This window comes from Conger conger, chromosome 5 (genome assembly GCF_963514075.1).
Source record: "Conger conger chromosome 5, fConCon1.1, whole genome shotgun sequence".
Classification (NCBI taxonomy): Eukaryota; Metazoa; Chordata; class Actinopteri; order Anguilliformes; family Congridae; genus Conger; species Conger conger.
The window spans coordinates 14,033,005-14,045,281 of record NC_083764.1 but is presented as its reverse complement, the minus strand read 5'-3'; the positions used below and the strand labels follow the sequence as shown (position 1 = coordinate 14,045,281).

Genomic DNA, 12,277 nt, shown 5'->3' with positions numbered 1-12,277 from the left:
CTTGTACCGTCGGCATTTTTAATACGAAACCTTTACACCGCAAAGGCTACGGTGAGCCTGTTTTACCCAGTGAACTTTCTGTCGTTAGAAAAGCGACATTAGGACTTGGCTAGAACAGCGGCAATAGAGCTCTGGTTTCCACGGAACTGTCACTCAGAAGAGAGCCAGCCCTGTTGTCTCAATGCACTGCTAAACAGATGCATTTACAGGATAACATCTAAATGTGTCACTTCACACATGCTGCATCTTAAAATGCATCCGTGGTAAAAATTAGGAAAGAAAAATAAACTAATGCATGAGTGTGTCAGAAATTCCATCACTGTATGCGAGTAAAGCGTTAGGGATATGCTCCCAGATTTCTGTGCCAGCACTGACTGTGGCCAGCAGCCCTGTTGTAAGGTCCAAAAGTGACCATAATGTGAACATAACCCACCCATGTAAGTACACCTGTAGTCTTTCTATGCCAGGTGCGAATGAAATGCGCATGAATACTTTTACCGTACTCTTCATTTTCTATCACCAAGTGGGAATTTTGTGAATATGCATGTCATTGGTTGAAGTGCTTTACTGTGACCTCCAATTGGTTAGCTTTTATCTCAGAACGTACCTACTCAACTTTTATTGGTTTCGTCCTTTTCTGCTTTTAAACCATGATGAGTAAAAATGGCAAACGTTTTTTTTGCTTATATGCCATTAAATTTGACCAGAACCATAGGTGAGGACACTTGATGTGTGTGTATGTACACTGACTCTCAATACACAACACCAAACCTCTTAAGTGGATAGGCTACAGCAGCAGAAGACCAATAAGTAAAAAACTTAAGTCTAATAAATACCTAATAAAGTGCTCACTGAGTGTATGTATGCACATATGCCCAGAACAGTGGTCTGCTCCATGCTAGAGTCTCAGGGCTCAGTTTTTCATTGCCTTGCCATGTTTTGAAGATTCTCAAGGGGCAAGTGTCTCTTGATTCATTTGAGAATCAAGCGAAAAACCTACCGGCTTGACTTGCACTCTCGCAGGATGCTGCGAGTAAATCGATTTGTTAGCAGAGGAACCACGTCAGCGTGCAAAACCAGCCGCTCTCATTACTTCTAGAAAGTGCCGTGGCATTAGAGGCCGGCTCCGCTCGACCTCAGCTCATATGTTGATAGGCCACAATTCGCTTGTGCACGGGCGTGTGTGTATGCGCGTTTGCGGGAGTGGGAGTACGTGTGTAAAGGCCAACCGGCTTGGCAAAATTAGAATGTGTATGCCTGCATATGATTTATTTTATACATGACAAGGGAGCAGAGATTGGTATGCTATTCATAGACCAGGAGCTGATTCTCCCTGGGTGATTGCCTGGGTGAGTGTGGTCTGTGAGTGAGGAGCAGGTCGACTCCTGAGAATAGTCCCTCTGAAATATGAAGCATATGCCACATACTTCCGAGGCCATAGGCAGTCCTTAGGGGCGCGTTGCACAGAACCTGCCGGCATCAGAACACCTGTTTTAGAGGGACCGCGATGCTAATTTTCTTAAAACACGTCTCAATGATGCTGTAACTTTGTGTCGTACTACGACTGTGGCCTAGTTAACAGATTTTAATGACATATTTCATATTTCATTTACATAGAGTTTTGAGGAGAGAGGGAGGGAGAGAGAGAGAGAGTGAGAAAGAGGGGGGAGAGAGAGGGAAAGGGACATTGTTTGCATCCTTCCTCTGTTTGCATGCATCTGACCTGAAATCCACAAATGCTTGACACAAATATCATCTCGGACAGAGATCATCAACTGGCATGCCTCACTAGCACAAACAGATGTGGCATGTTTTAGGGCTGAGGTCTTATTCTGCGCACATAGACTCACTGTTCCTACTGTACTTGGGCCAGGGCTTTAATCAACAACTTTTGGGAAGCACATCGCCCCCTCCCTCACATTTCCTCCAAATAAAGGAAACAAAGAGCTTTTGTAGCATTTCCCCAGCTACCTGAGTGAAATCATATTCAGTTTCAGTGCAGGGGATGAGTGTGGGATCGAGAGCTTTCTCTCTATTGTAAATGGGGGAAACGCAATACCGTTATCTACAGTGGATGAAAGGGGACTGCACTGAGTCATTTCTTATGTCAATTCTGAAGTGTAGTTTTTACGTCTCCCGTGGCTAGCGAGACGTATAAACTTGAAAAAGTTGGTGACAAAGGCTATGTTTTTTTCCCATTAAACAAGGTTGAATGTCTCCTTGCCCCTAAGCTCCTTTTCAGAGATTGTTATATTTTAGGTTTTAGGTTTTTTTGCACACAGCGTTTTTGACGGTGCTCTCCAGTGGAATAGCGATAAGGCAGCGTTGCCGTACTGTAAGTGTAGCCTCGTCGCTGTTCGGGTTACATAAACGTGCAAGTCAATCTGTCCCCCCCGGGTCCTCCTGCGCAGAACATGAGAAAGGATGGGATCATGGGAAAGCCTTTTTCCTTTATTTTGTTAGACAGCGTCTAAGGATTAAGCATGCTAAGCAGTCAGTTGCACATGAGCATCATCTTACACATTTACATTACTGCATTACTGGAGGAACAGTCAGACTAAAGTAATACTCAGGGCTGAATTGGTCTGAATTGGGCTGAATCCTCCTCACTCTCTGTATGGCCAGGATCAGAATTAGCAGCCCCTATAGATCCAATCAGCATGTCAATTAACAGTGGGGCAGCCTATAGCCTAGTGGCTATAGTACATGACTGGGACCAGGAAGGTTAGTGCTTCAAGCCCTGGTGTAGTCACGATAAGATCCATGCAGCTGTTGCAAGGCCCTTAACCTCACATTGCTCCAGGGGGAATTGTCCCCTGCTTAGTCTAATCAATTGATAGCTAAATAACTGTAATGTTGTTGTTTTTCATCTTTTTTTTGGGGGGGGGTCAAATAACCAGCAACAGGAACACATTCCCACTATATGCAGCAATAGTGGATACTGAGCTCTCTCTGTTCTGTGAAATGCTCGTCACCCATAGGTGTTCCAGATCGCCTATGTCATCCTGAAGGCGGCAAACTCCCCTCGCCCTGGGAACTGGGTGCTGGAGCGTTCCCTGGACGGGGTCACCTTCACCCCCTGGCAGTACTTCGCCATCACCGACACGGAGTGCATCACCCGCTTCAACATCACGCCCCGGACCGGCCCGCCCTCCTACACCGGGGACGATGAGGTCATCTGCACAGCCTTCTACTCCAAGATCCACCCGCTAGAGAACGGGGAGGTGAGGGGACAGAGCCTTCAGCGTCAGCTACCGTGACTTTTTAACCCTTGTGTCGTCTTAAGGGTCAAAAATGACCCACCACTACGTTTAGCAGCAGAGAAACCCCCCAAAATGATCTTTTTTCAACTTGAAATTTGATGACAAAGTTTGTGATGAGTGGCAAGTTGTTTCTTCAATTAAGCTGCTTTATTTTAGGGGTTTAGTGAAGGCGGGTAATTTTTTTTATCCTTAGGACAACATGAGTATACAGAATGTTAAGAAAAAAAGGGTTGAGCAGGTTTCTGAAAAGAAGTTACATTAATGCAGTTTACGGTGGTTTCAAACTAAGGGCAGACCTTGGAAAACTTACAACTGAATCGTAGAAACTGAAAAATGATAAATAACATGCAAAACGGTAGAAAAAAAGAAAGAAATACCAAGAGCTCTGAAAATGCTTTTCATAATAAAAAAGGTAAATCAGAGAGTAACCTGAAGGAAATGTTGAAAGACCTCAAAGAATCCTGACTTCAAACGCAAGCAAATGTCGAACATACCTTACAGAATACTTTAATGAATAGAAAAGAATATAAAAGATGGAATGAAAGCACTACATAAATATTTTATCAGGAGGACACAGCAACCACACTGGCCTTAGTAAAGAAAAACTAATTTACTTTAAACTAATTTACGGTTTGACAACTTTCTAATATATTCTAATTAGGTTGTTAATATTACAATATATTTTGAATAAGACGTCTCATATTTATTTACAAGCTGTTTTATTTATTTGACATGTCTGCAAATAACATAATGCTCAAGCATACGCCTTGTGGTGGTGTGCCAGGACTAAAATATTAGGCTGGGTTCGGAACCACATACTTAGCATACTACTGCTACTAAATTTAAAAGAAAATCATTCTGAAACTTAGTACTAGTAGTAGCATGGTAAGTATGTGGTTTCGAACACACCCTTTCTGCTCTCACCCAATTCACACAAACACACTCGCACCCGTGCATCCAAATAGGCACTCGTTGAGACACACTTTGAGGGCAGGTCGTGGCTCCTTTAACATGTTGCAGTGATTTCGTTCTTCAAATTGGCAATTGAGGAAGATTACCGCGGCGGCTGCGTGTAGTCTCTCTCATTAACGAGAGGGCGCGGTTCGCCATGATGCGGATCACCCACGCGCTTCAGGTCCGCTGCTCCCACTCTCCGTTTGCGGCACTTCTCTTATTCCCTCCTACTCAAGACACCGCGCACGGAGAAACGCCGTCGCCAGTCTGTCATCGCCTTGTGCGGTAGTGACAGGAGCCTTCGAGGATGATCATTCACAAACAATAACGAGTAGGAGGGACGTGTCAAAACACGGCAAACATTTGATTGAAACGATACTCAATTATCTCCTCAAAACGAGCCAAGCAAACTATACATTAAAAAGTAATTAAAGTCACACTCCGGTGGGGTTTTTTTTCTAAATAATACAGGCATAAACAAGACGGTCTGTAGAGATTTTAGTGTGAAATATACATAGTAAAGGAAAATAAGAAAAAACTAAATTGTGACAACCTCAGAGTACTGGGGGAAAAAAAGCCACTTTGGGGAATTGATGCTGTCGAGTCAACTTATTATTCATTAAAATAAATATAAATATTCATTAAAACCCATCAACATTTAGCATGTAATTACAAGATATTGCACTCCATTAAGGTGACATATCTCCAGTGAAGATAGAATTATTCAGGTGAATAGTTTTAACATGTGTTTTCTGACATTGTTAGCGACATCTTTAAATGTGTAACCACCCCATTCCAATCTATTTCTAGGTGTTACTAATTGTTGTAGTACAGACTGTTTGTTTAATTTTAGTGAGAGACCATCTAAAATGAAATAAGCTAAATATCTATGCATAGCATGGGCTGCTTTTGTGTTTATTATATAACCAAAGCATTACTTGTTGTTAGCAAATGTGGTACATAGTCTGTAACCTGTTGCACTCTGGGGTTGGTGTGGGTACAGATTCACACCTCGCTGATCAATGGGAGACCCAGCGCGGATGACCCCTCCCCCGCATTGCTCAACTTCACTTCCGCCCGCTACATCCGCCTGCAGTTCCAGCGAATCAGGACCTTGAATGCTGACCTCATGACTCTGGCCTTCAACGACCAGCATGAGTTGGACCCCATCGTAACCAGACGGGTGAGCTGTGCTGTTGGTTACTGTGATGCCTCTCCTATGTGTTCGGATTCTGCCCAACCAAGCCATCAGTCATTATTCCCACCCCTTCCACCTGCCAAATTGTAAATCAGGAACCGTTTTGACTGAAATTTGCTCACCTGACAGATGGGTCATAATTAAAAATGTCCCATTTAAGAAAATGGTTCATTTTCGATGACCGTCCACCCCATTGTGTGCTGATTCCGGTCCAAAGTCACTTCTGACTTCCTGCGTTCTTGATAATTTGCAGGCAGATGGAGTGCGAGATTTTTCATTACAGGGTGCTATTTGGTAGTCAAGCCGCATATTCACAGTGAAGTCATGCTAAGGGGGGTTTGTACAGCTGTATATTAAAATGCTTTTGATATTCTGATACTGTGAGAAACACTGGAGACCAGTGATTTTCTCTGAAATTGACCTGACTTGATTTCCTAATGTCACAGAGGCTCAGGCATTTTTGAAGAACTATGTAGATTCTTCTACCCAAGCTGTGCAATTGCACTATATTGTTCATAATTCAGTGCTTTTGACAAATTTCAAGCTCCAAGTTCTTTATGTAAAATTTTTCTGACATGCAGCGTGACAGTTTTTTGTGCTTTGATTTGCAGTATTACTATTCGATTAAGGACATATCGGTTGGTGGAATGTGTATCTGCTATGGCCATGCTCAAGCATGTCCTCTCAACAACCAGACAAAGGTTTGTGTGTATTTCAAGGTGCCATATTTTATATTTCTATTGAGCCAGGCCCCCACTAAAGGGAATGCAAATAGAAATTGTGCTTATACTGTATATAGTGTGTGGGAGTCAATTAAACAAGGGTTTCGGCCTCAAGTTGCCCTTGCTACTGTGTAAATGGAAGGTCAACTATTTTTGACCTGTTTGGTTTATTTTTGTACTGTATATCTTCATCTTGTGCCTGTCACTCTTGTTTTATGGGAATAGGAACCTACTCTGTTGTGTCTTTAGCAGTGATGACCTTTGACCCTCTTTTCCTGGTGCCAGAAATTCAGCTGCGAATGTGAGCACAACACGTGTGGTGAGAGCTGCGACCGCTGTTGTCCTGGATACAACCAGAAGCCGTGGATGGCTGGAACCTTTCTCACGCGACACGTCTGCGAGAGTAAGTCAATGGGCCTCATGCAAGAACATCTTTGTATTCTTATTGTAAATTCCTCTTACTTTTTTTTAGTACTGAGGGCTCATACGAGTGTTCCACATCAGATTCAACAATCGCAGCTAACTTCAGACAACTGTCCTAAATAAAAATGTCTGTTACAATACTGTATATGCGGTAGTGTAGGTGGGTTCCATCAGATAGATGGCCAATAGGATTAACAAAAACAACGGATGACTGATTGGGTAGAGTGTGGTCAATCACTTTTGGCGAAAAATACAGTTATGTGTGCCAGACAAGCTGTGCTGACTTGCACTGCAAGGCTCATGTTTACATGACAACAACATTGTTGTTTCTACATTACTAAATATGAGAAAATTGGTGAAAGCGAAAGTTGTCTTAAATTACTCATTTAAGAGATTTCAGCGATTTAAGAACAAATCTGTTTGTACGAGTGGTTCTTGCATGAGGCCCAATGATACTGCCTGACAATAACAACCAGGAGAAACCTGTCATGTATTTAACCTAATGAGGTTCTCGACAGTTTGGTCCCTTATCAGATAAAGGTCTTTATGTTCTTTGACATACTGGCAGTTTGCTTTCAAAGGAGGAACTTCATTACAGATGTCCGTATGAAAACCGATCTCAGAACATCATATCAAAAATCTCTCAAAAGTAGAGTATTGGATCACACGGGTGCGGCTTGCTTCGCTTTCAGAGTGTAACTGTCACGGGAAATCCGAGGAGTGCTATTACAACCAGACCGTCGCAGAGAGGAAGCTGAGCTTGAACATCAACGGACAGTACGAGGGTGGCGGAGTGTGCGTCAGGTGTTCCCGCAACACCGCCGGGGTCAACTGCCAATCGTGCGTGGACGGCTACTTCAGGCCGAGTGGGGTACGTCTCGGGCATCGCAGCTCCCAGTACGCACAGCGAGGATGGCGACCCCGCCTTTCTGTAATGCTGCTTTACGACTTTGACATTTTGAAACCTTAGAATTTTGAAACGGCGCCACCACTGTAATCTTCCTCAATTGGCAATTCAAATCGCACACGATAAAGAGAAATCACCGCAATAAGGTTCTAACTGACATTTTTTACAAAAATGAGTTAGTCATAAATATGGTCATATGGCAATTTAATAGGATTTTGATATTGTACATTCAGAGTACTTTTATGGTGTCATTTTGATCTATGAAGAACGGCCCTGCATTTCAGTTTTGCCGTTTTTGAATGTGAAATCTGTGAAGCTGAATATCTCGAAACTACTGCGCTCAGAACGCAGTAATTAAAATTCCAAGGTCGCCAATCGTTGTCATGTTTCAGGTGCGTCCAGAGGAGGCCAACCCCTGCCGGCCCTGTTCATGTGACCGCAGAGGCTCCCTTCTCCAAACGTGTATCCCGGACGAGTCCCAGGCTAAAGGAGGTGCTGAACATAATCCGGCCTGTCCATCCCCCTGCACGCTTGAACACCCTTGAGTGCGGTAATTCGCGCTGAGGGATGCCTGGCCTTTCTAACAGTGACACGCACGTCTCCTCTGTGGGTCTCTCCCCAGGCCTAACCGCTGGGTCCTGCCGCTGCAAGCAGGGCTTCGGAGGTGACAGGTGTGACAGGTGCGCGTTCGGATACCGCGACTTCCCGCACTGCGTGCCCTGCACGTGCAATATCTACGGCAGCCTCAACAAGGACCCCTGTACACTGCCATGCACCTGTAAGGTAAACCCGCATCTCTCCAGGTCTCTGTAATTCTGACTTACAATCCCATAGTAAGATGGGAATAGTAGATGAGAAAGTATGTGTTTGATTGGAAGTACCAAGTATTTATTTAAGAGCTATTCAAGCGTTTGTTCCACAAGGGGTAAAATAGTCACTTCCTTTCTCCATACTTTTTTTTGGCTTTAATTAGCTTTAGCTAAAGGATATTATAGAGATGAGGCATAAAAATATGAGTGTTCGTGTACGGGATAAATCTATCGACTCTCATTCACTGCTACCGCTGATGGTGATGATGACAATGATGATGATGATGATTATTATTATAATTACTACCATCAGTTATCTGAATTTTATTTCTGTTTTTAATACTTGTTTACATACCTGCTGATAATAGTTCAAAATTGAGTGTGCAATAAAACGACTTTATTACTTCTGCACCAATTAAAAACTGCGCTTAAGCTTCAGACGCAAAAATCGGGTCTCTATAATAGCTCTCTTTACACACAGCTGTTCGTCGTTTTTTAAAACTATGAACAGAAATGCGAGCACAGAGCTGAGCTGGATACGTTCCCACATCTGCACATGACGCTATAGCTGGGCATTCCCCATGCACCGGAATAATAGCGACACACACACAGTAGGAAGCAAATGCATCAGGATGCAGTAATTAGAGCAGCTTTCTGATGCTGTCCTCAATATTCAGCCTACTGGGGCCCATCTAGACATCTAACTGCCCCAAACTAGAGAGACCGGGCCCATGTTTCCAAGGGTTTCGAATTAGCGTCAGGAACGAAAACGCTACAATCCCATTAGGGAATGCTGGATGCATTTGGCCACGAGGAACCAGCTCAACCCAGGATACTGAGCGACTGATTCAGCATGAAGCCGTCATTTAGTGATTTCAGCCCCGGCCCCGTTATCTAATTGGATTTCCCGCGAGAGGTACTGCGTGCTTTTGTGGAAGCTCCAAGCAGACGGTGACCTGTTAAGGTCAAAGTTTTTCGAGCGGTGTTTTTATGTACTTTTATTGTGAAAGAATGTTTAAACGAATGAAGTTATAACCCTACGCACTGTTCCACTGCATAGGGGCTCCTTTTACACTATTTCTTTGACCAATTATCTCTCTCGGCTCTTTTTTCAGGACAATGTGGAGGGGGACAACTGCGGCCGCTGCAAGGCGGGCTTCTTCAACCTCCGCGGAGACAACCCCCGCGGATGCGAGAAGTGCTATTGCTCGGGCGTGGCCAGCTACTGCTCGGACTCCCGCTGGACGTACAGCAACGTGAGAGAGGCGCTCCGCTGCGGCGATAAGCCCACTCGTCCTCCTCGCTCCGCCTCTCATTAGCGCCGCCCGAACTCCGGAGACTTCCGCTCCTTCGCGGGGGAAAGAAAAACAGCGGGATCATTAAAACCGGGGGTGCTGCTCGCTCTAATGGTGTTGTCAGGCAAACTTGGAGAAGATGGCGTGGAGCTGTAAATGCGGGCTGATTTATTCCCTGCCACGCGGGGACATGAGGCTCGGGCGAGGCAGGGAGAGGTGGGAGGTTAATAGTCTGCAGGAGTGCATGTTGGTAAACAGAGGGAGGAGGGGCGAGGGAGGGAGAGAGGGGCTGGGCGCCGCTGGATTATGGGAAATGATATACACCATAATGCTCCGTGTGACAGGGACTCACATCTGTCTCTGTAATTAACCTGACCTTGAGTTCTCCCTTCAAATCACCATTTGCTTTAATCACTGCAGCCTGCGCTGTGATTGTACGCGCGCCTGGCTGTGTGTGTGTGTGTGTGTGTGTGTGTGTGTGCGCGCTCGTATGCAGTTGCGCGTGTGCGTGACTGTAACGCTCGCGGACGGAGACAAAGTATTTCAAAGTGACTGGAGTGGAAGATCACGGTTTAATTTGACCTCATTAAAAAGCGCTCTGCGTTACATCGCTTCCTTAACTTAGATGTACCGCAGGGCAACAGGGTCAAGAGCCTATTACTGCGAGCAGGTACACTCTTAACAGGAACATGGATTTTTACCTCGCTATGTGGACAAATACCCGAGAATACCTCACATTATCGTCTCTGAAGTACATATAAGTATAACCTGCTTTGATCTAGCAGTGCTGGTGTTAAATAAAATATGAATTATGAAGCTGGCTTGGAGTTTTTAACAGATTCAAATAAAAATGAGGGAAAAAAACACCAATTCCAGTTTGGATGGTAATTTTCAGTTCTGCCATTAGTCTTTTTTATGTGCCAATGTAATGTGGGCCCCATCAGGGACTGAAATTGCAAAAAAAGGGGACAAGGACTATACAGAATTATTACAGCTATAATTTAGATAAATTAATCTACGGGTAGCACACGTTTTCCCCTGTAGACTGTAATCAAGCAAAAAGCTAAAGCCAAATCCAGCTAAACACAGAGCAAGCGATAGGGATCACAGCCTGGCTGAGGGAAATAACTGCTTAATAAAATTAATTTGGGAGAGGTCAAACTGGGGGTTATTTTCCTCCCTACTTTTTTAAAATTGTGGGAAATGATAGAAAATGAGCTGGATGAAATATAAAGCCCCGTAGATCCTTTGTCAGCGGATGTTGGATATCTGCTTACAGCGTGTTTGTGAGTTTGAGTCATGGTGTTGAGCGCTTGATAATGTTGAAATGCTGGGGAGTATTCAGCTGTGTGTATAGACGAGTGGGCCTCATCCCTGGTGCTGTAGAGCCACAGGGTGAGCTGGGTTTTGTTTTTGCCTTAATATCAGCAACTAATTCAGACCCAGGAATCTGAATTACTAAGGTGAGTTACTGTAACTGTGTAATTAACCGCTTTAATTGATCAATTACGTGCTGAGTAACGACAAAAGCCTCCACACCCTGCGGCTCTCCAGCACCAGGAGTGAGGACCACTGGTGTCGACTCTCAGGGGTTCCGGCTGACCCTTTACGGTTTTCCTGACCAGGTGACGACCATGTCGGGGTGGTTCCTGACCGGGCTGGAAGGTAAATCCAGGCTGTGGCCCAGGTCCAGTGGAGAGGGGCTCCAGATCAGCTACAAGGAGGCCCGGAGACAGCTCCCAGCGCTGTTCTACTGGAGCGCGCCCGCCCTGTACCTCGGGAACAAGGTCAGGACATCTCTCTGTGTCTCCCATCGCTCTGTGCGGAGGAGCAGGCAGTGGAATAATGTTTTTAAGTACATCCAACACCATCCTGCTGTCATGCGCTCATTACTCAGTGGGACTCAAACCGCCTGTAACCGTTTTCTTTGTCGCTTATCGAGTGGTTTATAAATGGCCGGTAATTAATTTTTCCCCCGTGTTCTATGCAGTGACATTGATTTTTTTTTTCCCCACTCTGTCAAAATTTCCGCTGTTTCTGTTGTCTAATTGCATCCATCTTGCCTTTACCCTTCTAGGCATTTCTAGAACAAATGGACCCGTTTGGCTCAAGCAGAAATGGTGTTTTCTGAGCAATATTCATCAGGCATGAATGCCCAGTGTCTTTTTCTTTTTCGCCAAGTGTCTAAAAGAAACACTTACGAGCATCGTATAGTGTCCAAATGGGAAGCAAATGTTTGCTTGAACGTGGCAGTCAGTCAGGGTTTGTGGAAAATGATCAGAGAACATTTCTCATGCTACAGTAACAGCGAAAGTCCAACCCAATTACTGCCGTACATCTTCCACGCCATGTTTCATCTTATAAATGATGGCCGTGGAGACGTGCATTAACAGTGACAGCCCACTTCCTAATGAAAAGGAGAAATCAATGTATTTTCATGACTCTGAGGGCGGGATCCGCTTTTTCCTGTGGTCTGGTGTGTGTGTGGCCACATGGAGATCTGCCCTTGCATGATGTATTGGGGGGGCCGCTCTAGCACATGGCGGCTGGCGTGTGAGCTGAATATCCTGTGTGTGTGAGGACATGTGTGGGTTGGTGAGTGGGTGTGTGGGTGGGTTGATGTGTGTGTGTGTGTGTGGGTTTGATGTGTGTGTGCGAGTGGGTTGATGTGTGTGTGTGTGTGGGGGGGGGGGTGGGTGGGTTGAT

At 44.8% G+C, this 12,277-nt stretch overlaps 1 protein-coding gene across 1 annotated transcript in view; it reads left to right on the top strand.

Annotated features, from left to right (window-relative positions):
- Window positions 1–12,277, top strand: part of lama2 (laminin, alpha 2) — a 114,351-nt gene that overhangs the window by 25,494 nt on the left and 76,580 nt on the right. Inside the window, exons 4-12 of the mRNA XM_061241711.1 lie at window positions 2,982–3,224; window positions 5,221–5,400; window positions 6,027–6,116; window positions 6,423–6,540; window positions 7,253–7,431; window positions 7,860–7,959; window positions 8,090–8,250; window positions 9,392–9,532; window positions 11,197–11,358. Coding sequence (XP_061097695.1) covers window positions 2,982–3,224; window positions 5,221–5,400; window positions 6,027–6,116; window positions 6,423–6,540; window positions 7,253–7,431; window positions 7,860–7,959; window positions 8,090–8,250; window positions 9,392–9,532; window positions 11,197–11,358 — 1,374 coding nt within the window. The remainder of the gene's footprint in view (window positions 1–2,981; window positions 3,225–5,220; window positions 5,401–6,026; window positions 6,117–6,422; window positions 6,541–7,252; window positions 7,432–7,859; window positions 7,960–8,089; window positions 8,251–9,391; window positions 9,533–11,196; window positions 11,359–12,277) is intronic.